The sequence below is a fragment of the Cavia porcellus genome, unplaced genomic scaffold (genome assembly GCF_034190915.1).
Source record: "Cavia porcellus strain 051 isolate PalLab524CR breed Dunkin Hartley unplaced genomic scaffold, mCavPor4.1 scaffold_19, whole genome shotgun sequence".
Taxonomy (NCBI): Eukaryota; Metazoa; Chordata; class Mammalia; order Rodentia; family Caviidae; genus Cavia; species Cavia porcellus.
In genome coordinates this window covers 37,511,513-37,536,935 of record NW_026947502.1, presented here as the reverse complement: position 1 = coordinate 37,536,935, position 25,423 = coordinate 37,511,513, and the positions used below count along the sequence as shown (strand labels likewise).

The window sequence follows — 25,423 nt, the reverse complement described above, 5'->3', positions numbered from 1 at the left end:
TCTCCTGTTGTCTTGCTTTGAAATCTGTGTCACTTACATTGTTTTCTTCTGATCTGCTTTGTTCTGTTTTGTTATGTTTAGTTTTACTCTCTTTAAAATAAAAAAAAATGAACACTGAAATGCAGGTTACGCAGCTGTCAATTCGCAACAGGCCACTCAAGGTAAGCCTCTTACAACAGGAACCTCTGCTCAAAAGGCAGAGCTGACAGTTCTTTTTCGTTTTTACCGGTACCAGGGATCGAACTCAGCGACTGCCTGCTTGCAAGGCAGGTGCTTATGCTGCTGAGCTAAATCCCCAGCCCCAGAGCTGACAGTTCTTACTCAGGCATTGACATTAGAAAATAAGGGAGAAGGTTATACAACTATGGAGATTCCAAACACGCCTTTCTGATGCTGTACACCCATGCACCAATCTGGAAGGAAAGAAGTTGTAGACCATCATCTATAATTCACAGGCAAACAAGTCTTAGTCATGAACTGTAAAGGGGACCAGATAGACATGTCTGAAGTCTCGTTGAGAATAAAAGGGCTACTTGAGAGGCAAAATGGGCAGCCCCCAAGACTTTAAGACTTGAGCTTTATTCCTACATCCTGAGGAACTATTAAAACTAGCTTATTGGGGCTGAGGATTTAGCTCTGTGGCATAGTGTCTGCCTAGCAAGCGCAAGGTTGTGAGTTCGATCCCTGATACCTTTTAAAAACAACTACAAAAACCAAAAAAAGAGTTTATATTTCTCAGCAAGATAAATGGGCTTTAGGACAAGGGGCAATTAAAAAGTGACTCAGGTGATAGGAAACAAACTAGTCCTTCCTCAAAGGACACAGTGGAAGGCTATAAAAATGCTTCATGGTTCTTTCCATATGGGAAGAGATGCTATATTGGAAATGATCACTTGAGTTTTCACAGGACTAGAAATAGCAGCAGCCACCTGACAGGTCTGCAAAGCTTGCCCACTCTGTGCCTGTAGTAACCCAGGCAAGCCCAAACCACCTCTTTTATTAGAATCTGTACGGAGGAAAGGGACAGACCAGAGAAGACTGGCTACCCACACGCTACCATAATAGGATTTCAACAGACGCTAGCCCTGACTGACACCTTTACAGACTGGATTGAGCCTATCCTACCCATTCAGAAAAGGCTACTGAGGCAGTCAAGGTGCTTCCTAAAGAAATCATTCCCAGATTTGGACTACTCTGGTCTCTCTAGAGTAACAACGGATTTTCTTGTATCTCTCAACTCAGGGATTGGCAAAAGCTGTAGAAATAAAGTACTACATTCATTCTACTTCTCAATCTTCAAGAAAGGTAGAGAGAGCCAAACACATCTTAAAGAGACGTCTGGCAAAAATTTGCCAACAGACATCTGATTCCTAGTCAAAATTACTGCCAATAGCACTCGTAACTTGGCATCTGCAGTAAGTTTGAGCCCATTTAAGATGTTATATGAGAGGCCATTTCTATCCTCCAGTGATAGGCAACTCAGAAATCACCGGAGTTACATATATCATCAATCTGGGTCAAGTACAATAAGTTACCCAAATGCATGTAGACAGAGTCCTGTTAGCTTCTAGCCCAGCAGAACCATCTATTGTCCACCCTGGAGACCAAATGCTCATAAAAATTTGGAGAGAATGCCTGCTGACCTATTAAAAACAAGGCACATTCAGCTATCTGATCATCAACAAAGTAGTACAGAAACACACACTGGAAGAAAGCCTCTTCAACAATTGGTGCTGGGAAAATTGGCTATCCATATGAAGACTGAATCTAGACCCACCTCTCTCACCAAGTACTACATTAAAATCAAAACGGATCAAAGATCTAAATATTAAAATAGAAACAATCTGCTGGAAGGTAATAAATAAAACTCTTACAGTCACAGGCACAGGCAAGGACTTTCCAAACAGAACCTCAACTGCACTAGAAGTAACATCAAAAATCAACAAACAGAACTTTATCAAAGTTTCCGAACAGCAAAGGAAACATCCAACAGATTTTCTCTAATCTATAGAATGTAAAATTTTTGCCAGCTATACCTTAGAAAGAGTACTAATACAGAGAATATAAATATATTTTTAAAACCCTCAAAAAAATCACCCTCCCAAAATAAAAGACACAAACAAATTAAGGGAAGGAAAGGTTTATTTAGCTCACAGTTTGTGGAGGTTTCAGTCCATAATCAGCTGGCTCCAAGGCAGGGTAGCATGGCACAGGGGCATACTTCTCAGGGGCAGAAGACAGCAAGAGTAGCAAGAGCAAAAGGGGAGAGAGCAAGCCTCTTTTCCTCCCTTATTCTGAATTCAGGCTATCCCAGTAGGCCAGGTATAGCACTCACACCATCTCTCTCTCCGCCCTCCTTTTGCACAAGATGAGGAGTTACAAAGTTAGGACCCTAGCTCCCTGATTAAGTGGCTCAGCTAAGCTTTTAATCTCAAGTTGACACAATCTATCAACCACTATACTGACCCTTTAGATAAATGCAAAAGTTATTTTTGTTTCTCTGGTTTTTAGAGACAAAGTCTCACTGTGTATTTCAAGCTAGTGGTGAAATCACTATGTAGCCTATGCTGGCTTCAAACGTGTTATGATCTTCCTGCCTCAGCCTCCCCAATGCTGGAATTTCAGGCACATGCCGCCACACCTTCTTAAGTATACTTTAAAAGAACGCTGAGAGTCCATCTAACTCCAGAAAAAAATAGCAATCAAAAAATCAAATAATAACAAATGGTGAAGCTATGGAGAAAAACTCTTCTACATTGCTGACAAGTAAGTAAACTGGTACACCCACCATGGAAAGCAGTATGTAGATTCCTCAACAACTGAAACTAGAAATTCCATGACCCAGCTATTCTCCTCCTAGGTAACTTTCCAAGATTTAAAAACAACATGTTACAGGGATACATTACACCTGTGTTTATAGTAACACAGGTATATTCTTATAAGAGCAAATAACAGTACATACAATAAAGTAGGTCACCTGTGTAATATATTAGATAGTAATAGCTGCTTAAAAAAACAATAACACAGGGAGAAGTTAGAAAATATAGAAGAAAAAGTTTTAGAAAGAATGGTGAGAAAATATCATATTGAGAAGGTAACTTTTGGGTCAAATCTGAAAAATGAATGAACCAGTCATGGGACTATAAAATGGAAGAACATTGTAAGTGCAAAGTTCAGGAAGTACAAGGCTCTGAGGTAGATACCTGATATTTCTAAGGAACAGCAAGGAAGTTAAGCAAGCAAAGGAGAAAGGAGCAGAGACAAAGGTAAGTAACAAGAAAAAAGAAGCCAGCTCATGTGGAACCTCAAGGATATTGGAAAAGAAATTGGCTTTACTCTGAATGCAAAGTGAAGTCACCAAAGACTTCAAAATAGAAGAATGTAAGGTGTAGTATGTTTCAATAGTATCACCCTGGCTCCTGCATTGAGTAAAAACCAGAAAGAAAACAAAACTAAACAAAACCAGTGGAAGCAGGGAGATCAGTCTGGAAACTACTATAATAATCCAAGCAAAAGTGTAGTGGCTTGGACCAGTGTGGCAGTAGTAGAGAGGATAGTAAGGGGTTATATTATGTAGATCCCATAGGATTTGCTGAAGAAGCAGACAGGTGTGGGGGGCAGTTAAAGAATGAGAGTGAAAGATAAACAGCTATTTATTAGCTGATTTGTCTAGAGGAATGAAGCTGATGGACCATCCAGACCTGAGTTGGGGGACATATTAAATTTGAGATTTGTGTAAGATACCCAGTAGATATACCCAGTGGGCAGCTGAGTGATCAAGATAGGAATTAAGAGCTACGGTCTTTAGATTCAAGTGTTGCTGCCATCAATATATAACAATATTGGAATAAAATCACCTAGCAAATGAATACAATCAAGAAAGAGAAGACAAAAATGGCACCCAGAGCATAGCCAACATTTGGAGGTGGAGAGATAAACAAAAATAAAGTAACTAAAGGAGGTGGATAACAATCAGGGGAGTAAACTGTCCTAGAAACCAAGCGAGAAAAACTTTTCATGGACAAGAATGATCAACAATCTGAATCAAGCGCTTGCTTTAGTGGCACATACACTAAAATAAATGCGCACTGATGTCCTTGGATTCAGCAACAGTGGTAAGAATAATACAGAAAACGGAGGGAAAATAATAATACAAAAGGGAAGGACTGCTTGGGCACTTAAGAGGTAGAAACTAATTTAGTGGTTGTCTTGGTTACTTTTCTCTCATTGCTGAGACAAAATTTCCAACATTCAAAGTTAAGGAAGCAAAGGTTTATTTGGCTCACAGCCTACAGAGGTTTCTGTTCATAATCAGCTGGTTCCCAAGCCAGGTGGCATGGTAGTCATTCAAGGCCACTAAAGACAGACAGCAAAAGCAACAAGAGCAAAAAGGGGGAAGCAAGCTTCTTTTCCTCCCTTATACTGTAAGCAGGCTATCACTCCCTAGGGTTGGTGTAACACTCCCAATATCTTCATGCCCTCCTCTTGCACAGGATGAGGATATTTATAAAGGATGGACCCTGGTTCCCTGCTGAGTCTCTTAGTTAAACTTTAAATTTCTCAACTTGACACAACATATCAACCATTACAATTCACCCCTTGTCAACCAGAAACACTTCTTTAAACCAGTTTCCAGATAGAAAGGCATGCTTATTCTTATCATTTCACAACTTGAACACTTAACACAGGGTTAACAATTCTTAAGTAAGTCTATCAACATTATGTTAGAACTGTAACATTTCTCCCCGGGACCCCCAAAGACTCATGCGCATCCTTTTATGCATAATGCATGTAGTCTAAGAGTTGCCAAAGTCCTAAAAGTCTCAGCATTGCTTAAAAGTCCAAGTCCCAAATTTCCTCCAAAATATAAGGCAAATTTAGCTACAAGACCCTGTACAAATGAAGATAAAAATTAAACTCTTTCAAAATTCAATGGCACAAGTAAACATTTTTATTCCAAAAGTTACAGTTCAGGAGACAAAAAGAAATGGGACCAAAGCAAGTCCAAAATCCAGCAGGTCAAACATTGAGTCCTGTAGTTCCTGCCTGGCCTCCCAGGCCTTCTGAAATCAGGGTGGAAACCTTCCTGACCCCACAACTCTTACGTTTGCATGATCCTAAAACTAGTGGATGATGCCAAGCTCTGCTGCCAGCTGGGATAGTAGGCAGACTTCTCTCTCTAGAGGTTGAGTGCCTCAATCACTGGGCACTTTGAATCCAATTCTGAGGAGCAAATTTTCTATGTCACTGTCATTCTGGAATATGGTGCTCTGCAGCTTTCTCCTCAAAGCAAAATCGTTCACTTTTACAACTTTTAGGCTGCAGAGTGCAAACTTAACTGCTTCTTGTGATAGCATCAGGCCATCTTCTATATTCTCATTTCTTCTCAGCATCAAGATCTCCATTGCTCTATCTTTGCAGTCCACAGCTTTACAGAAGCTTTTTTTCTAGCCAAACCCGGGACAGTTTACAGTATTCTGCTGGGCTCTCTGCTCCTAATTCTCAACATGAATCTGACTAAAAGCCCCCAACAATAGCCATGCCACCACCTCAACATTAGACTGCCCTCAAATTTCTTCTGCCAGATTAATTAGTCCATTGCCCTTAATCTTAATCTCAGACAAAGTCTCTGGTCAGAAGCAAAATGCCAACTAACTTTTTGCTAAGCCATAACATATATCATCTGGAGTCAAACAACCAATGCAGTCCTACCCAGCGGAAACTTCCTGAGCTTGGTCTTTACCAGGAGGATTTCTATCAGCCTTCTGGTCTTCTGGGCTCTGACCAGAATCTCCCATATAGAACAATCTGAGCTCTATTCTTTCAGGTGACATCTTCAAACTTTCCAAACTCTTCCCATAAGCCATTCCCAAAGGCTCTTGAACCACATGATCAGGTATAATCATAGCAGTAACCCCACTGCTCTGGTACCAAATTCTTAGTTACTTTTCTCTCAAAGCTGGAACAAAATACTCAACACTCAAAGTTAAGGAAGAAAAGGTTTATTTAGCTCACAGTTTGTGGAGGTTTCAGTTCCTAATCAGCTTGCTCTAAGGAAGGTTGGCATGGCAAAGGGGCAATAGTTCAAGGCAGCCCAAGACAGCAAAAGCAGTAAGAGCAAGTCTCTTTTTCTCCCTTATTTTATAAGCAGACTTCACTCCCTAGGACTGATATAGCACTCACATCATCTCTAGGCCCTCCTCTTGCACAAGATGAGGATATTTACAAAGATGAGCACCCTGATCTTGAGTCGCTTAAACTTCTAAACTTCTCAAGTTGACACACTGTATCAACCATTATAGTGGTGCATAGGTCCACCTTACTTAGGAGCATAGTGACTTCATCACTCACAAAAGATGAAGTAAAGCACGATGCAAGGGCACAGATGTAGGGTAGCTAGGTAGATAGTGGGACTCTATGGAAGTTCTCCTTCTATTATACCGTAAGGAATGTGTTAAAGTCTGAGGATCTGAGGAAACAGAATGATGGATCTGTAAGTCATCTAGTACAAGAGAGTAAAGGACATGAAATATGATTACGATTAGCATGAAGGACCCAATGACATTAGGGACTGTATTAGTCACCTAGGTACTATTGTGCTGACATACACAACAGAGGAAAAGTTGTTTTACCGTAGCTCACAGTTTCACAGGTTTCAGTCTATGATTGGCTATAAAGCAGAAACACCATGGTGGATGGGCATGGCAGAGAGAAGCTGCTCATGTCACAGCAACCAGGAATGAGAGTGACAGGGAAAGAACCCAAGAAAAGATAATACACTTTAAAGGGATCACACTAAGTAACCACTTCTTCCAACCATGCGTCACCTCTTACTAGCCAATTCACCTACAAATTTATCAATGTGTTAATCTACTATCAGGTTAGTAGTGCATTTACAGTGCATTTACCTTTCTAGGTATCTCTTAATCTGCCCAGACTGACAATCAAAACTGACCATCATAGGGAATCATGGATTTTAAATAAAACCAGGAGGTTTGATCTTTTTTTGAGTATTTTCAGACATACTAGTTCAGAGAAGGAGTCAAGGGTGTAGAATGATATGATTATCATGACTGATCAAGGAATTTAAGCTGAATAAGAAAAGGCAAAACATCAAGGAGAATGAAAAAAAAATGGTGGATTTAAAAAACTGAGAGATCCAAAGTCTTGTTGCAATAATAAAAATAGAGATAGGAAAAGATAAGCTATTGCTAACAGAAGGAAGAAACTGTGAAACTGAGATAAAGGACTGGTTTTGGCTTGGATTAAGAAAACAAGAAGTGAGCAGTAAGATGGGGTAGAAGGCAAAACCCACTGAGGAGGAATTTCACTGCTCAGACACCGCTTCACCGGAAGAACTATCCACATGAACATTGAAATCGCCAAGAGTTGTAATTTGAACTGTCTTGGAATAAATCTGTGTGAACTAGGAAACAAGATCTTTTAAGAGACAATTAGATGTGGGTTTCACAGTTCTGTACACATTGTAAGAAGAGTTACTCATTGTCTTTGTTCTGGACTACCTTTTCAAGTATGCTTGAAACAGCTTTGAAAAATTGTATCTTCTTACAGAGAAAAAGAAAGGTTTTTCTTCTCCTTTACAAAAGATAACCTCTTTCTCCCAAATAAGGGCAGACACTCTTCACATCCATTATAAAACACCGCAGTTCCCTACGTCTGGGGTTCTTTCGCCGCAGTGCAACCACCTGGGATCAAGTTTACCTGGTCTTCTCAACGTTTTTAGAACTGGTGAGGAACCAGTATATGTGAATGCAGTCATTTTTTTCTTTTGGGGTAATGTCTTTGCTGTGAGTAATAAAAGTCCTTTGTTTCTGGCCGAGAAGTGTTGTATATTCTGCCATGAAGTTGCGGCAGGTAAATTTGTCAGCTTACAAGTAGAATAAAACCTCAGATCCTTGATAGCTGTTGACAAAATCTCCAATGAAGAAGACAGAAAGAAATGACTACAAAACAAATGAGTAGAGCATGAAATAATGTGGTAACATGAGACAAAATCTGGAAATTTTTTAGAACAAAGAATATTCTAGAAGAAGCAAAGTGAACGAGTCCCACTGTCAAGGATTTAAAAAAAAGCAAGAAAGAAAACAAGTACTTTAGGTGGTTGAAGATAGATTCAACACACAGCAAAAAGGTGAAGTAGTACTAATAAAAAGGCTATAAATACTTTTCCAATAAGTAACTGTGAGTTTCAGGGACATTACAACTTTCAGAAGTAAAGAGACAGGTAGCAGGGGATTTAGCTCAGCAGCACAAGTGCCTGCCTGGCAAGTGGGAGGCCTTGAGTTCAATCCTAGGCACAAAAAAAAAAAAAAAAAAAAAAAAAAAAGGAAAAGAAAAAAAGAGAGAGGTAGATTTTAGGGCCAGATTTAGATACGTGTCGAGAGAGGCTCATGAATCTTGGACTCCTTGTAGTAACTCATGAACAGCTGGGGCGAGGGAGGGATAATATGAGATTAGTCTTAACCAGATTAGTTTCCTTGCTTCTATATCTCCATTCCTCTTTACCTACTCAGTATTATGGAACACTTATTTCTCACCAAACAAAACAACATCCTAGAAAATTCTGAATATAAAATTTTTAAAGAAAACATAAATATAAAACTAATTCAACACAGTTAAATAAGGCAAATGTTAACTTACTTGAATTAGATCTAAAATACCAAGTTCACTTTCTGAAGAATCCACACAGAAGACAAAATATAGTGTTGCATAATGTCTATATATCAGTTTGTTGTCAGATCCTCCAATTAATCTAAATGACAAAACAAAATTGAAATGTTACATGGAGCAAAATGCAAAATTTTCTCATTAGTTCAAATAAACTGAGAACTTGTTTAAAAGCCTTTTATAAAATGAAAAGTAATAATTGCAAAGCACTAAAGTGAAATTATTTCAGAAACTAATTAAGATGGCTCTTTTCTTTAGAAATGTCAAAAGAAACCAGTGAAGTCAGTGCTTAATTTTCATTCATTCATTCATTCATTCATTCATTCACAAAACTACTTACTGAGTGACCACTATGTGTCAAACACTGATGAAGCAACAACCAACAAATAAGAAAACTATCAAATAGTGTAAAGGGCTACACAGAGAGTTAAAACAAGGTAATGTCATATTGATGGGTTCACAACTTTAAACTGAGTATTAAGAAAGTGACATTTAAGATGAGGTCTAATGGTTAGAAGGTGATGGTGAAAAAACAAAAACTTTTGTTTCAGGTTAACACAACAACAAAAGGACCATTACATCAAGAACAAAGTATGTTCAAACAAGGAGAAGGCAGTCAGTGGACAAGAAAAGATTAGTAAACAAGAGGTCAAAGAAATAAGCAGAAATTAGATCACAGGGCATTTGTAAGGGCTTACTAGATTTAACTCCACAGGTCACAGTAAATTACACATCTTAAGACTGGATTACCAACTAGAAACAAAACAAAACAAAGCAAAAAAAAAATGGCATTTCTTAAGTTTTAGATTTTCCATCAAGATCTCCTCCGAGTATAAATGCAAGGAGCTAAGAGACATTTAATTCTTTCATTAAATGCTTTAATTTATATCCACTAGAATTCTAATTTTATAAATAATAACTTAGGAATCATTCCAGACATCTTGTATTTTTCTAAATACAGCTTAGCTATATCGTGGTTAATTTTACAGTAACGATTTCACCTTGTCAAATGACTACTAAGCACTAATCTAATTTAAAACCAAGATTAAATATATTCAAGTTAATTAAACATTCAAACAATTTAACAGTGCTATTTAGCACGTATTTCTTACTAAATTTAACAATAAGCTTCCAAATTCCACAGAAACAACTTTTCTAAGTGTACAATACTTTTATGTCCTCTCACAACAAAAGCAGAAGTGATCTCTAGAAAAATTAAGAAGTTCTACTATGTTAGTTTTTTATAAAGATATTTTTAAAATATATACTTTAAAGATTTTAAGATTATATTTAACTATAGTTAAAATGATTCTTTGAAACAGAAAGAAAGAATAAAAATAGTGGGCTTCACTTTATCCTGAATCAGCAATTTAGCATTTTCTTTTGCTTTACTTTAAAAGAAAACCAAACTTTCAAAAACTGTAAGTTTCAACATGACCAATAATGTTACTAAAAGAAACCAAAATACTGATATGGCAAGTATATGCCATATCTTTAAAAGTAAAACTTCATCTTTAACTTATAGTATAATATGGATATAAATTATAAGTGGAATACATCATATAAAACCGTAAAATTTTAGAGATCAGAATCTAAATCCCAGTTTATAGGAGAAATGTAAGGCCCAACAATTTGAAGGGCCTACTTAAGCTTGATAGGGACAAAACTAGAATAAATTCAGGTGTGTCACCCTCATGTCTGCTGGAATATTTGCTTCCTAATTTTTCTAAGGGTGCACAATTCTGAGCCATAATTTCTAGTTCAAACAGTTGTTACATCAATCAGGTTCTTACATATTTACTACATGCAATGCATTGTTCTGGGTGATAACTTTCCTATGAGATAAATTAAGAGGCTAAGATGAGAGAAAGTGATGATATGGTGAAAGCAACCAAACTCATATAGTGGCTTAAGATATGAAGAACAAGAAAAATTCAAAGAGAAGTAGGTGGGGCTGGGATACAGTTCATATAGTTCAGTGGCATAAGTGCCTGCCTGGTAAGTACAAGGTCTTGAGTTCAAGTCCCAGTACAATAAAAGAAAAATAAGCATACTTTATTTCAGCAATTAAAGTAGAAGTCTCAGCTCGGCGTGATGTCATGGACCTGTATTCCCAGCCCTCGAGAGGCTGAGACAAGAAATCTATTTGAATTCACCAGGTGGACAGCTTGTCTCATAAATTAATGAAGTTTTAATAACACAATTTACAAATTATACGTATGTATTATGCATTTGTGTGTAATATGTTATAATCTTAAAAATTCAAGTAGACGTTCTACATGACGAAAGTTTATGATTAGTTAACAATGGGTTCTATTACCTCCAACAATATTTTCACAACCCACATCATAATCCTTAAAATATGGAAAAGTCTAGATTTCTCTGACTAATCTGATTATTCGTAATGATACTCATTTAAAGTTTAGTTTTAACTTTCAATAAGGAAATATTTTAAGTGTATTAATTATATAAATGAGAGAGGGAATATGAAAATGTTAGAGTAAAGTATTTTCACAGAATTCATGATTTAAAAGTATTTACAGCTGGTGCATGCCAGCAATTGATAGGCTGAGGCAGGAGGATCACCACAAGTTTAAGGCCAGCGTAGGCTCCATAGGAAGTTCAAAGCCAGCTTGAACTACACAGCAAGACCTTGTCTTTAAAAAAAAGAAAAAAATATATAATATTTGGCAAGCTAAGTACAAGTAGCTTTTATTCATTTCAAATGTAGTAAAATCTATTAGCTGAATTCTAATTTATACTACATAGGTAGATGGATGCACAGATGTGTTTGACAAATAAGACTTTGCTCTTGTTTTTAATAATAAAAGATACAATCTAAACTTTTATAAACATTTATTTTAAGAAGTACTCCATAGTCATGAAAAAAAATGAGATTGTTCTGTGTTTACAGAAAAAGCTTTGTAAAATACTAAGCAAAAAGATGCTAGTAAGCATATAGTGTGATCTCATACACAAAATGGATTAAAGTTATATTTTTATGTTAGTAAATGCAAAATTTTCTAGAAGGATACATAAGGAATTGGGAAGAAAGGCTAAGGCTGGGACAGGGAGACTCTTTTAATATTCTGTATTCCTCTACAATGTCTGAATTTTTCCATATGAATATACCATCTATACATAAAATACATAGTTTTAGAAAGATTCCATAGCTTTAAAAATTTGACATAGATTAGTAATATAGGTGACAATTCAACTAATCCAATTAAAATGAAATTTTTAAGCATAAATGGACCAACTAGTACAGATTTTAATTAGTAAAAAATTAGAAGTATCTATGAAATGTTTTACTTACAATCCTCCTTCTAGGAAATTACAAACATTTTCATCTCGCTTAGATACCAAATGGAAAGTCTCCCTGATGATTTGCTGTTGTGTATCTTCACTCTGAGAAAAAATAATTCATATACATTAGGATTAATTTTATGTTTAAAAGCATTTATAGAATTTTTTAAAAAATAAACGTTGTAATCTCAGCGTAGGAAATCCACCTAAGGAAAGTGTCTTTAGAGAAGTGACTTAAATTATACTTAGCAAAGCAAAACCCGACATTTTTCTAATGAAAAAGAAAAATCAACATTTTATAGTTTATCACTATAAAGTAACTTACATTTCTCAGTTTCAAAGCCAAAAAGAAAAAAAATAGATGAATTTTACACAATAGTAAAATGGAAACTAGATATCAACTAGCCAAAGTCTACTGGTTTACAAATGAGTAAGGCTACGCAGGGACACAAAAGAAAATCATGTTTTTAATATATATTTGAATGAATAATACAGAATCTGGTAGCTTCCAGTAAAGTTTAACCCCTATTAAATGTAGACTGAGTTTAAAGAACCTGTCTTATCATCTCTGTATAAGTAAGACTTAAAATCAAAAATTGGTTCAATAAATATTAAATTTACATTCCAGTAAAAAAGAATCGGCTTGCCAAACAAAACACAAGCTAGACAAAATCATGAAGGAGAAAAAACTTAAGTTACATTCAAATTTAAGTAACAATGAGATAGCTTCACAAGTGCTACATGACAACATCCAATTTGAAAACACCTGGAACCAAACAAACTCTCATCTCACCGGTGGGAGGGTAAACAGTGTGACTACTTGGGAATAGTTGTATTAACTGGCATCTTTACTCCTAGATATGATTTGAACAATATGAAATCTCTGCTTTTGAAGATGAAAAGCAACTGAATCTTGGCAATTACAGATACAGATATAATAATATGTACACCAGAAGATAGATACAATATTCATAAAAGCACTGTGTAAAAAAAAGCAATCTTAAATGTCCACCACTCACAGAAAAATTATGGCAGTATGTTATAGTATACAACAAAATCCTATAAAAGTGAGTTATACCCTTAAATATGAATGATTCTCAAAACCTTCATGCGGAAAAGACAATCAGCACAGTGTACCCTGACAAAATACCTTAGACTGTGTGACTTATGTGACAAATTGACTTTCTATCAGTTCTGAAGGCTAAATATCCAAGATCAAGGAGCAGCACAGACACTGACTTTCCTCTTATCTTGCGGATAGCAGCTTTCTTTACCTACACATGGCAAGGGAGAGGGCAAGAGCAAGTTCTCCAATGTTTCTTCCTGTAAGGAGGGGGTTCCACAGTCATGCTATTTCTCACCGAGGAAACCATAATTTCCAACAAAAACGTTTGCTCTGACTGACACCTGTCTCCCTATTCAACTATCCTACCTCCTTAAAAACAAACAGTATATGTTACTGCCAATATCCGTAAGACCGAAAATATATAAAATTCCTAGTAAGCTGCAAAATACCTTGTAAAATCTAACCCAGACCTAGCTGTGGAGTTTCCTTGTCATTTGTTTACCTTTGTCCAGTCTGCTCTAGCCACCATGAACTTTTCACCATTCACATCTACCCCATTTACTACCTTTTTTAAAAAATAGAGCTCAAACATTATCACTTGTATGAAGTCTTTTTTAAAAGTCTCTCAGGAAAACACTAGTTCCTTCTACCATGTTTCCCTGGTACTATGCCTATTAAATAGTTTAAATAATGTACTTGAATTTCTTCTATAGACTCTAAATTCTAAAACACAAGAATCTGAGATTTGTATATGATATGTTAAGAGAACTGTACTGTAACACACCAAAATTAGCTGGGCATCATGGCACAGACTTGCAAGACCAGCGATCTGGAAGGCTGAGGCAGGAGGATGCTAAGTTCAAATTTAAACCTAGCCTGGGGGATTATCTCAGCATGAATGTCTTGTGTTCAATCCCCAGTAAAAAGAGAGGGTTATTTCTAATACAGAGGAGAAGAATTCCCATAATGAAGGAGTCCATCAACTACTTAACACAATGAATGAAAACAAACCCATAACCAGAGTCTGAAACTTTAGAAACTGCAGGTTTCTAAAGAATTTAAGAAAATTTAAGAAATTCTTCCAGTCAGTTAAAAAAATCATACAGAACAAAAAAAGTATTAGAATTGCTTCAGATTTTTTGATAGCAACATTGGAAACTAAAAAGTAATGGAGCAATGAATCAAAAGTCTGAGAAAAAATTATTTCTGATCTAGAATTTTACATGCAGTGAATACACCTGTAACAAGATCTTTTAGTTTTCAGTCCCATGAGGTTTCATAAAATCCATCTCGTAGGCCCTTTCCTTAAGAAGTTATTGGTTTTACCATGATACATCATAAACCATGAAATCAAGCAGTTGGTCATGCAATACAAGAGATAGGCAAAACAAAGATTTCAGCATGACTAGCACATAATTGCTACAAATGGCTCTTAGTCCAAAGACTTCAGAAGTTTTCTTTAGGAACATGAAACAAATAGAAGATGCACACAATTCAGACAGCTGATAAAGATGTAAATCAGTGGTAAGCAGATTGAGAAAAAAGCGAGCAAAGGAAAGGCAGTTATCTTCAAGGAAAAGAAAATGTTGGGAAAGAAAAAGTTACACATTACAATAGTGGCTCAAACGAAGATAATGACTATAATAATCAGTTAGTATAAATAGTGAATATTCATTTAACCAAAAGCATGAAGTAACTATTGGAGACTAAAAATCAGATACAGTAAAGGAGAAGAACTAAAATAAACTAAAAATAAATAAATAAAAATAGGTATTCAAAAATTCAGAGAATAGGGAGTGTAAAGTCACACACTATTTGAGACAGAAATTTTGGATGAAAGCATGAAATCAAGAAAACAAAGGAATATATTAGATCATTTTGTATTAAGGGAACAGAAGAGGTGTAAGAACTAAATTTTAGAGCATCCCAACATTTAGGAATCATAATAAAAAAGAAAGCCTCAAAGAAAATTCAGTAAGTTTTGTTTTGTTTTGTTTTTTGGGGAAGAATCAGGTTTTACCAAGTAGTGAATCTGGCTGGTGACTGGGTACCTGTGTGCCAGCCTCACTTTACTATAAACATACAAAGAACCAGCAACCAGGATAAGACTGTTCTTAAATCCTACACAAACAGGGACCAAAGCTACTTTTTTTTTTTTGAAGTGAGTCGGGTCACACAGGCTGGCTTCAAATCCTCCTTTTGCCTCGGTTACCCCCACTTCCCAAAATCACTGGGGTTTTGAAGTCAAAGTAGCACCACTGCCCCTTGCCCCACTGACTTAAAGAAAATCTCTCAAAGTCACATGTGGTGGCACAGGTCTGCAATTTAAATTACTCCAGAGTCTGAGACAGGGGAAACAGAGTCAAGGCCAGTCTGGGCTACTTTGCAAGATAAAAAAGAAGCTCGGGCACGTCTCAGTTTCATTTTCTGCTAGAAAAGCCTCACTGGAAAACTTTTCTTTAGAATTCCTAAAAATCCTTGTATTTTGTAATAAAAAGGAAGTTCATTCCAAAACAGAGTCACATAATTTAAACACCAAAGTCTTCAAGAAAAATAAAACAGCCAATTTATTTTTAGGAAATGAAAAATACTTGTGAACAATCATATATAGTTCATTAGCTACCTAATCACTCAAATGGGGTATTCCAAATAGCAAATAATAGTAACAATGAAAATAACCGTTACTATTAATTTAGGTGTAGCTATTCAGTGTTTATTAGGTACCAATTTTACAAGCATTTTCCTAATCTTCATTAAAAACTCATTTAAAACAAAAGTCCACAAGGGAAGACTGGTTAAATAAATAACTATGTACTATACAATATTACATGCCCATGAGAAGTAACAAAAGAAAAAACAGAGAATTTGGAACTTACCAAATTTAAAATATTTTGCATATCAAATGACAATATCAAAGGGGAAAGGCACACAATGGACATGAAAAAAATATTTGCAATTCATGTATCTGATAAAAGATTGATACTCAAAGTCTTACAACTCAACAAAATCTTACAATCCCCCGCCAAAAACCCACAGGACTGAAAAATGGGCAAAAGAACTGGATAAACACTTCTTCCAAGATACAGAGAAGATCAATAAACACATAAATGTAAATCAGACATAATCAAAGACATGTAAATGAAAACCACAATAAGATACCACTTCATAGGATTAGAATGGTTATTACCAAAAACCAGAAAATCACACGCACTGGCAAACTCGTGGAGAAACTAGATGACTGCACACTGCTGGTGAGTACATATGTAAAATGGTCCAGCTACTGCAGAAAATAATATGGTTGAGATTGAAAAAAGGGCCCAGCTCCCCCTTTTCCCTCTGACAATCAAACACAGCGATCCAAATGACAGCATTATGCCCCTTTCCTCCTGCTTCCCCAAGGGTGACAGCGGGAGGTACTGCTTCCAGTATCTTTCTGTCACCACTGTGTCTGCCTTGGTAACTGCTATTGCAGCTCACTTATGCAGACCGGACAGGAGCCACAGCTAGGCCAAGAGTGTGAGGACTCTGAGAAGCAGCTGGAGGACTGTGCCTAACAGCAAAAACTGGGTTCAGACCAGGAGCCTGTTATTATCCCTGAAATCCTGAAATCCTAATGGACCACGATTAACACTGCACCTCCTAAAGACTTCTTAAAGCAGCAGTCGACTTCAGCCCTGTCATTTTCCTAGAAATGGCACAAACTGTCAATTCAGTAGCCACTTCTTCCACAGTTTCCTGGACTGTCACTGTCAGGAGAGGTAGATACTCCAAAGCTGTTTCAGAAGATATTTACTTTGGCTGCAGCAAGTCTGAAACAAGAACCTATCCCAGATGATTCCATTCTGTAACCTCTCGAGGTCACCCCCCCCCCTTTCTGACACTACATCAGAAGTTCTACAATAAGCATGCAAAGAGACTTCCCTTTGTTTAAGTAGCATTCCCTTACACTCCTGAGGTCAGTTCAGGTGTGCTCACTACCCACCCTGTGATCACAGCACAGAATCCTACAGAAGTCTCACTCAGGTAGTCCTTGCCTATGCAGGATGCCTACCTCAGGTAGAGTGGGTTGAGCAGGCTGAATTAAGAAAGGGCTGCTTATGCATGGGGCTATTATCCCTGAAGAGCTCCAGTGAGCAGCAGAGACCTGCGGTGACGTTCAGACTTGCAGAGCCTCTGGAGATTTGCAGAAACAAGTGCAAGAGCTCTAGAAGAGCGGACATTCTTGAAGAGTTTCAGAAAGCTGCCAAGGGGTCACAAGGACCAGCTGCTGAAGAGCTGAAAGGGACAGCTGGAAACTGTCAGAAACTGTAACACTAAGAGCCTAGAAGACACGGGTACTCAGAGCTAAGAGCTGTAAATAAGGGCACAGAGTCATTGGCACTCAAAATCCACAGTTGCTAACATCAGGAAGCTGCACTTCTATCTGAATTGAGCAGAAGAATCCCAGCTGATTGATAACATGGTCATTCTCCAAAGAAGTAAACGTAGATTTACCATGTAATTTAGCAACTCTACTTCAGGTTATGTACCAAAATAAATAAAGACAAGAACCTGAACAGATATTTGTACATCTAAGTTCACAGCAACATTAATCATAATAAATAAAGGGTAGAAGCAACCAAAGTATCCACTGACACATAAATGGGTAAACAAACTATGGGATTTACATTACATGCAAATATAACTTAGCCTTTAAAAAGAATGACATTTTGATACATACTACAACCTGGGGGAACCATAAAGACATTCATAAAAGGACAAATATTCTACCACTCCTCCTAAATGAGGCTGCAAGAACAGTCACTTTCATAGAGAAAGTAGAATAGTGATTGCCAGGGGATAAAAGGAGGGAATGAGAAGCACTATGGTTCACATCTTAATTGTTCTACAAAAGGCCATGTGCCAGCAGGTTGGTTGCCAGCCTGTGGTGCTACAGAAAAGTGATGTAACCTTTAGGAAATGGAAGTGAGGTCACTGGGGCATGCCCTTGAAGGGGATCCTGGGACCTGGGTCCCTTTCTCTCTGCTTCTTAACCCACAGGAAGAAAGCACCTTTGCTCTGACACATACTCCCCACCAGGATGCTCTGCCTTGGCACAGGTCCAAAATTAAGGAAATCAACTAACCACAGACTGAAGCCTCTGAAATCAAGAGCTAAAGTAAATCTTCCCTCCATTTAAGCTATTTATCTCTGACATTTTGTTGCAGCAATGAAAAGCGAACACGGGGAATTGGTGTGTAGTAAGTACAAAGTTCCTGTTGGAAAAGATGAAAAAATTCTAGAGATGGATGGTAGTGAAAACGGGACAACAATATGAATGTACTCAATGCCAAAAAACTGCATACTTCAAACAGTTTAAATGATTAGTTTGATATTACCAAAACTATGATAAAAATTATTTTATTACTGAGTTGGAAGCACTTAGTTACTATGCAAGAGGTCCTCGATTCCATTCCAGCATCACACCCATACACACACACAACATATACACACACATATATACACACAGAACATATACACATACACATACATAACATATACACACACACAACATATATACACACGCGACATATACACACATATATACACACAACATATACACATACACACATACATGCACACACAACATATACACATACACACACGACATATACACAAACACACAACATACGCACATATACACATAAATATACACACAACATACACATACTGCATACACACACATATATATACATACAGCATATAAACATGCACAGATATACACACAACATATACACACATATACACACAACATATACACACATACATATACATACACAACATATATATACACATACACATATACATATATACACACATATGCATGCACATAACTAACTTTTATATCTCATTAAGATATATTAATAACTAGAAATAACAATATATATATATATATATATATATATATATATGTAATACAATGAACTGGTAATCCTCCCCACTTACTTAGTACAAAGTGATCTAAACTATTCAATGAGCTTGAAATACTGAAAACAAGTCCTTTTCTTCTAGGTAGCAAAGAGGACAACAAGTAACAGTTAATGATTCTTGTAATTACATTAGCTTCAAAGCAAGGCAGGAATTGTTTCTAAGTGGGTTTCACATAAACTCTGTTCACATAAAATTAAGACTGTAAGAGGTGTAAGAAAATGAATTCCTTTCTCTTGGGCCATCTTACGTCACAAAACACAGGAAATGGAATCCACTGGATCTTAGGTCTCACTGGCACAGAGGCTGCACAGAAGTGAAACATTCACCATTACCTTCATTCACTGGACCAGTACTCCTATCTCACCAGAATCTAATGATAACTGCGGAAAGAAAATAACTGAGCAGAGAATCACTGTGTTTTCTTGAAAAATTCTTCAACAGTACAAAATACAAGTTTGTTTCATGGAAACAACTTCTCACCTATTACTCCACATTTCATATCCCCAACCCTAGGGCTAGGACTGAGTCTAGGTCCTCACATATCTAAGGTGAACAGTCTTCAATTGATATATATATATATATACTTTTTTTTTTTAAACTGAGCCAGGGTCTTGCTTGCTGCCTCCTATGTGCAATTCTCCTCCATCAGACTCAAGTGGCTGAGATTTTAAGTATGCATCACAAAATCAATGCCCAGTTTTCATTTTCAACACAGACCAATTCACAATCTTACATAATTTATTACCCATCTTCTATTACTAGAATGTAAACTTACCAGAATGGCGTATCACTGTATTATTACTTACAACAGACCCTGTCTTAGCTACTTTTCTCATTGGTAGAAAAATACCCGACACCCGAAGTTAAAGGAAGAAAGATCTACTTGGCTCACAGTTTGCAGAGGTTTCAGTCTATAACTGAGTGGCTCCAAGGCAGGGTGGCATGGCAGAGGGGCATCACAGAGGAGAAAAAGTTGATGGCATGACAGGGCAGGCTGAAGGCAGCAAGCAGTAGCAATGGCGATGGCACCAACAGTCTGTCTTCTTTCTGTCCTTCATCCAGGCTACTCACTCTTTTTTTTTTTTTTTTAAACCAGTACCAGGGATCGAACTCACGACCACTTACCTGCAAGGCAGGTGTTTATGCCACTAAGCTAAATTCCCAGCCCCAAGGCTACTCACTCTTAGCTAGTACCACCCACACTCAGTTTCACTTCCTTAATTCCAACATCACAACTGTAATCCCAGCAATACACACTGGATCCAGCCACCTCCAAAAAGTCCCACTGATGACTTCATAAGGCTTTGGGAGAATATATAGATACAAGGCATAAGAAAGCCCTACAAACAAGTAAATACTTGAAAGAATATGTGCAGGGAAACAGAAGAATGCAGTGGAGGTATAGGTCCACAGGAACCTATAGGAACATTTCCAGAGTTGCCACTCTTCCTCTTAGTACTCCAAATCTAAAACACCCCTGTTCAGAGTTGGAACACACGTTAGAATTGCCCTTGATTCTTCTCACAGTACAATATCCTTTGAAGAGCTATAGATACTTCAGTAAAAAAGATTACCTATATTCCAGTTGGAAAAAGCTGACAGGGCAGAACAGGTAAGGAGAGAGTAAGGGTAATTTATCCTAAACAGTGTTATCTACCAAGAGGCAAAAGGGGACTTTAGGTGGTCTACAACTGAGAATTACCTAAGATTATCAGAAACAGCAAAAAAATACACAAGTATGAAGGGATGGCAGTTTATAATAAATATGAGGAAACAAAGGTACTTTACAGCTTAGAAATCTTCCTAATTGCATTTTATATATCTGTGGCACATGCTCATGCATGTATACAAACATTCTTTTATAATAACTGTGAAAAGTACTAAGAACTCACACAAAAGAAAACATTTCTACTTTATTAAAGTGATTCATCAAAAGATACATTACAGGGGCTGGGGATTTAGCTCAGCGGCATAAGCGCCTGCCTTGCAAGCAGGCAGTCATGAGTTCGATCCCTGGTACCGATAAAAAGGAAAAAGACATAGCTTGGTAGCTATGTAAAAGTACATCTTGTTTATGAAATATAAGTGTCAGTAATAACACAAATAGTGCCAGGCAAATATTAAGACTAGACTATTGCCAAGTTGCTATTGCCAGGCATGAATTGAAAGAAACAAACCAAGAAAAACATTTGAACTTCTGCAGACAGTTCAAGGATATAAAACAAAAAACAAAAGAGAGGCACTGAGTCCACTCTTGAATTATTACCACCTGGCTCTAGCAGAATGAACCAAATATTCAGTCTAGTGAAACAGATGAGTGACTTCATGTCTCACATGTGACAACAGCTAAAAAGCACAATCAAAGCTAAAAATCTATTACGCTTGCAATGAAGATATGCACTAGTGCACTCCTAAAGGACAAGAGAGAACATGTAAGCTGTTATACAGTGCCTGCATGCTGAGGGAGCATAAATAAAAATAAACACAGTGCAGCAGGAGACACATGTTAACGAAAGCTTTCAAACCATGCTGTGTTACACCATTATCACTGACTCGAGCCTCAGCATCTTATCAGGGTACAGAACTGCTGGCTCAGTCAGATTTCTAGACCCTGCTTAATAATTTATGAAGCAAAACCATCAATTTCACTGGATAGGTCCTTTTATATATTATTTTTTTATCAGTACAGGTTTGTAGCACACAATGATTATGTTTCTTGTGGCGAGTCGGCACATGTACATAACACACCTTAATTCTCTTTTCATACCCCCCATTCGTCTTAGTCTCCCCTAAACTCATTCATTTGAAATCTAGCTTAGGATATTTCTGATTGGGATTCCTAAAGGTCCTTCTGGCTCTTAAAATTTAATGCTTTATTAACCAGAAATTTTTAAGAGTCCATGGTTTCAGTACAGAAATAATGGTGGGTTAGCTGTTACTTCAACTTTTTACTTTGAAGAAGCAGAGTTGTACAAGTTCGCACTTTAAAAAAGTCTATCTCCCTATTTCCTATTACCTATCTTTTATTTCACACTTCATATTTTTGGGTTTCTCATAAAAGAGAAGCCATGAGATACTTACGCATGTATGTGTGGGTACCTACTATGGCATCTGGGTTCACAGACACTTGTTTGCAAACAATCCAGTTAACAAACAGCAGCCTTTGGCAAAATTTTGTTTCTGTGTGCAGACTCTGCGTCAGTGCCAAATATGGCCACAGCTATCTTTCCCACACAAACACAAATGTGCCCATCTTTTCCAAAAACCAGAACAATTACATTCTTCACTCTAGGTACCACTGTACTTCTTTGAAGTCAAAAACAGAAGTAACAGCAAACCCACCACTACTTTTGTGCTGAACCCATGGACTCTTAAGATTTCTGGTTTATGAAGGACTGAATTTTAAGAGTCAGAAAAGCATCCAGGAATTCTAATCTAATTCTATCCCAAGCTAGATTCTAAATGAATGAATTTAGTAAAGATTCAGCATGAGTTTTCCACATTCAAGACTCAGTGCTGCTTGCTGAGGGTGACATAGATCTGACACCACACCTCAAGGATTCTATAGGATAGAAAAAGCTCCAAGGATTATAGGCTGTGGAACAGATTATCCTCCCATTACAAGATAGAGAGAAAATCTTATTAAAAAAATAAAGTCTTGCAGCATGATAAACTACTTCAGTAAATGAGTAAATTCTGAGCCAAGCCTAGATCAGACATGAACTTTTTGAGATCAAGTGCCCAAAAACATCCCAAAACTCCCTTATTTACCGCAAAGTGCCAACACTGCGACTCAACCTGATTGCTTGGCTACTGGAGCAACATGTCTGCAGGCACAGCTGCCCTGCTTGTCTGTCGCAGCACACAGGCCACTGGCTGAGATCAAGGTGTTCGATTTGGATATTTGGCAATTAAAGAAGAAATTTCAGGCAGTGAGAACAGAAAGTATTTGACTTTTCAAGACACATCTGCTCATCAATGCCAGTCAGTTCCTCAAACAGGTATCCTCTCCTCGGGGCCTTTGCTTGTGCTGCTTCCTGGAATGTTCTTCCTCGATCTATCTTCAAAACTGGTTTTAACTCCTTCAAATCTTGGTCTCTATGAGGGAATGTTCTTCCCCGATCTACCTTCAAACCTGGTTTTATCTCTTCAAGTCTTGGTCTCTACCAGAACTTCCCTGGCTACTTTGTTTCAAATAGCTATCCTAACACTGTCTACCATTTTGCCCTGCCTTATTTTTCACATGGCATTTATGTTAGCCAGTGTGCTATTTGCTCTACTATACTTTCTACAGGCTGTGTCCACACCCCTTCCCCACGAGGCATTAATCTGTTTGTTCATTTCAATGCCTAAACCTAATAGGTTGTTGACAAAATGATTGACAGATTACTGACTAGAAGAAGTAAATATGTAGATTATCTGTTATTCCCAAACTACACTTCACAAAATCCAATTTATAAAGAATACCATACAGCAACAGTTTCTGGCATCTCACTTCTATATAGTCAGTTGATCGTTCGGCACTTTCTAGTTCTAAAACTCAAGAACCACTGTCACTCACAAAACAGACAAAAATGCCACCAGAGTGTTCACTGCTGCCATGGCTGCCCTTTCCCACATTAACCTTCACTACTGTCAGGCAAGAGAGAGCTGTAGTCCTAGATTTTCATATTAAATCTGTATTTCAACAGTTACAGTCAACGCTACTGTGGTTACACTGTTATCGTGGATTAGCCAGAGAATCTTCTGTTTTGAATAATGTTTAACTGCGAAATTTAGATACAGAAAAAGTAAATTTTTAAATTCAATTTCATTGTTGAAGCATGTGTTTTCTACACTGCAAATGAATGGGCCTGGTAAAACGTTTAAGAGAAAGATTCCTTCAACGAAGGTTAGGAGCATGTTAAGGAAATGAACAATAAAATTAAAGGCATTTTTCCACTGAAAAAGATCAAGTCGAATTTTATTCTGTATTTAAAAGCTGCATAGAATTTTCAAAAGGAGCATTAGTATTTAGGTCATACTAAATTAAAATCACATGGCCCTAGGGGAAAATATTCTTTATCACCAGCAAAACCAAAACTACATAACGAAATAAAGAATAAGTTCAAGACTTCACACTTCACCTAAGTGCTCCCCGGACTGCATTATCATTTTAGACAAACTGACATTTTCACATTTAATTTTCAATGGCAGTAATGATTTCCATCTGGGTTTTAACTGCATGAAAGTGTTAGTCTTGGCACAGTTTTCGACACTGAAAATTCATTTCCGGCTTAAACAATATGCCCCAATCCAACACAATACTTACACTGCAAATTAATCCTACCTCTGTGAGCCCAATTTTATGATTTACCTAGTGGTAAATTCTGCCCTCAGGTAAGCATGTCGTATAACCCTTTCTCCACTATTTATAAATTTAATTTTCACTACTTTAAAACCTCCTGCATTTACCAATATTTACAGTTCTAAGACAGAACTGTATTGTTTACAGGAAGAAAACTGAAACAGCCAAGTCTCTTCCGTTACATAGTAATGACAATCAGAAGCAGACACCGCAACTGTCAGGTGCAGCACCAGTTCCCGCCGGTGAACGGCGATTCCCAGCTGACAGGAGCTGATCTCCACCAGTCACAGGGCCGCGGTCCCGGCGCGGGGACAGCACAGAGACAGCACGCAGGCCGCCCAAGTTCCCCGCTCCTCGCGGGGCGGGCCGGGGCACAGAGCGGCGGCCCGGGCGCCAGGCGGGCGGGAGGCGGCCCTCCCGGACCGCAGCTAGAGTGCTGCAGCGCAAGGCGGAGCGGGCGGGACACGGGCGCGGTGGCTGAGGCGGCCCGACCCCAGGCCCACCCAAGCAGCCGGGAACGCAGCCCCGCAGGGACACGGCGGCGACGAGGCAGCCGATGACAAGCGCTGAGAGCCGTGGCGCCCCGAGGGTCGCGCGGAGGGAGCCGCCCGGTGCCAACGACTCCGCTCGCCCGAAGCGGCGGCCCGATACTCACGTAGGGCTGGTAGAACTTGGAGAGCCGCGGCTTTCCGTGGTTGTTGAAGATGAGAATCGCCTTGATCATGGCTGGGCCGGCCGACCAGATGGGCGCTGGGGCCAGGGCGGGCGGGCACGCGAGCCGCGCCACGGGAGCTCGGCGATCCTTCCCCACCCGCCCCTCCGTGCGCGCCCCCGAGCTATAGGGCGGGGAAGGGGCGAGGCAGGGGTGGTGCAGACCAGGAGAGAAGCGGAAACGTGGCTTAGCTTAGTCCACTTGTCCAAGTCTAGGGGTGTCCACTACTTGACGACCATGCAGACGTTGTTCGTAAGGTGCGTTCTAAAGATTGATATATCGGTAAATCACTCTTTTTCAAATTCATGGTTGAATATCTGAGGTAAGTCAGACT

At 38.2% G+C, this 25,423-nt stretch overlaps 1 protein-coding gene across 4 annotated transcripts in view; it reads right to left on the bottom strand.

Annotated features, from left to right (window-relative positions):
* The window catches only part of Ap3s1 (adaptor related protein complex 3 subunit sigma 1), a 57,411-nt gene extending 32,033 nt beyond the window's left edge, over positions 1–25,378 (bottom strand). The window contains exons 1-3 of one of the 4 annotated variants that reach the window (XM_063230958.1): positions 25,033–25,378; positions 12,005–12,096; positions 8,662–8,773 (exon numbers count right to left, since the gene is read on the bottom strand). In XM_063230958.1, the coding sequence (XP_063087028.1) occupies positions 8,662–8,773; positions 12,005–12,096; positions 25,033–25,101 (273 nt within the window). In that variant the 5' untranslated portion in view covers positions 25,102–25,378. The remainder of the gene's footprint in view (positions 1–8,661; positions 8,774–12,004; positions 12,097–25,032) is intronic. The other 3 variants (XM_023566487.2, XM_013156126.3, XM_003473277.5) reach the window with 3 other exon arrangements.
* Positions 25,379–25,423: the final 45 nt, after the last annotated feature.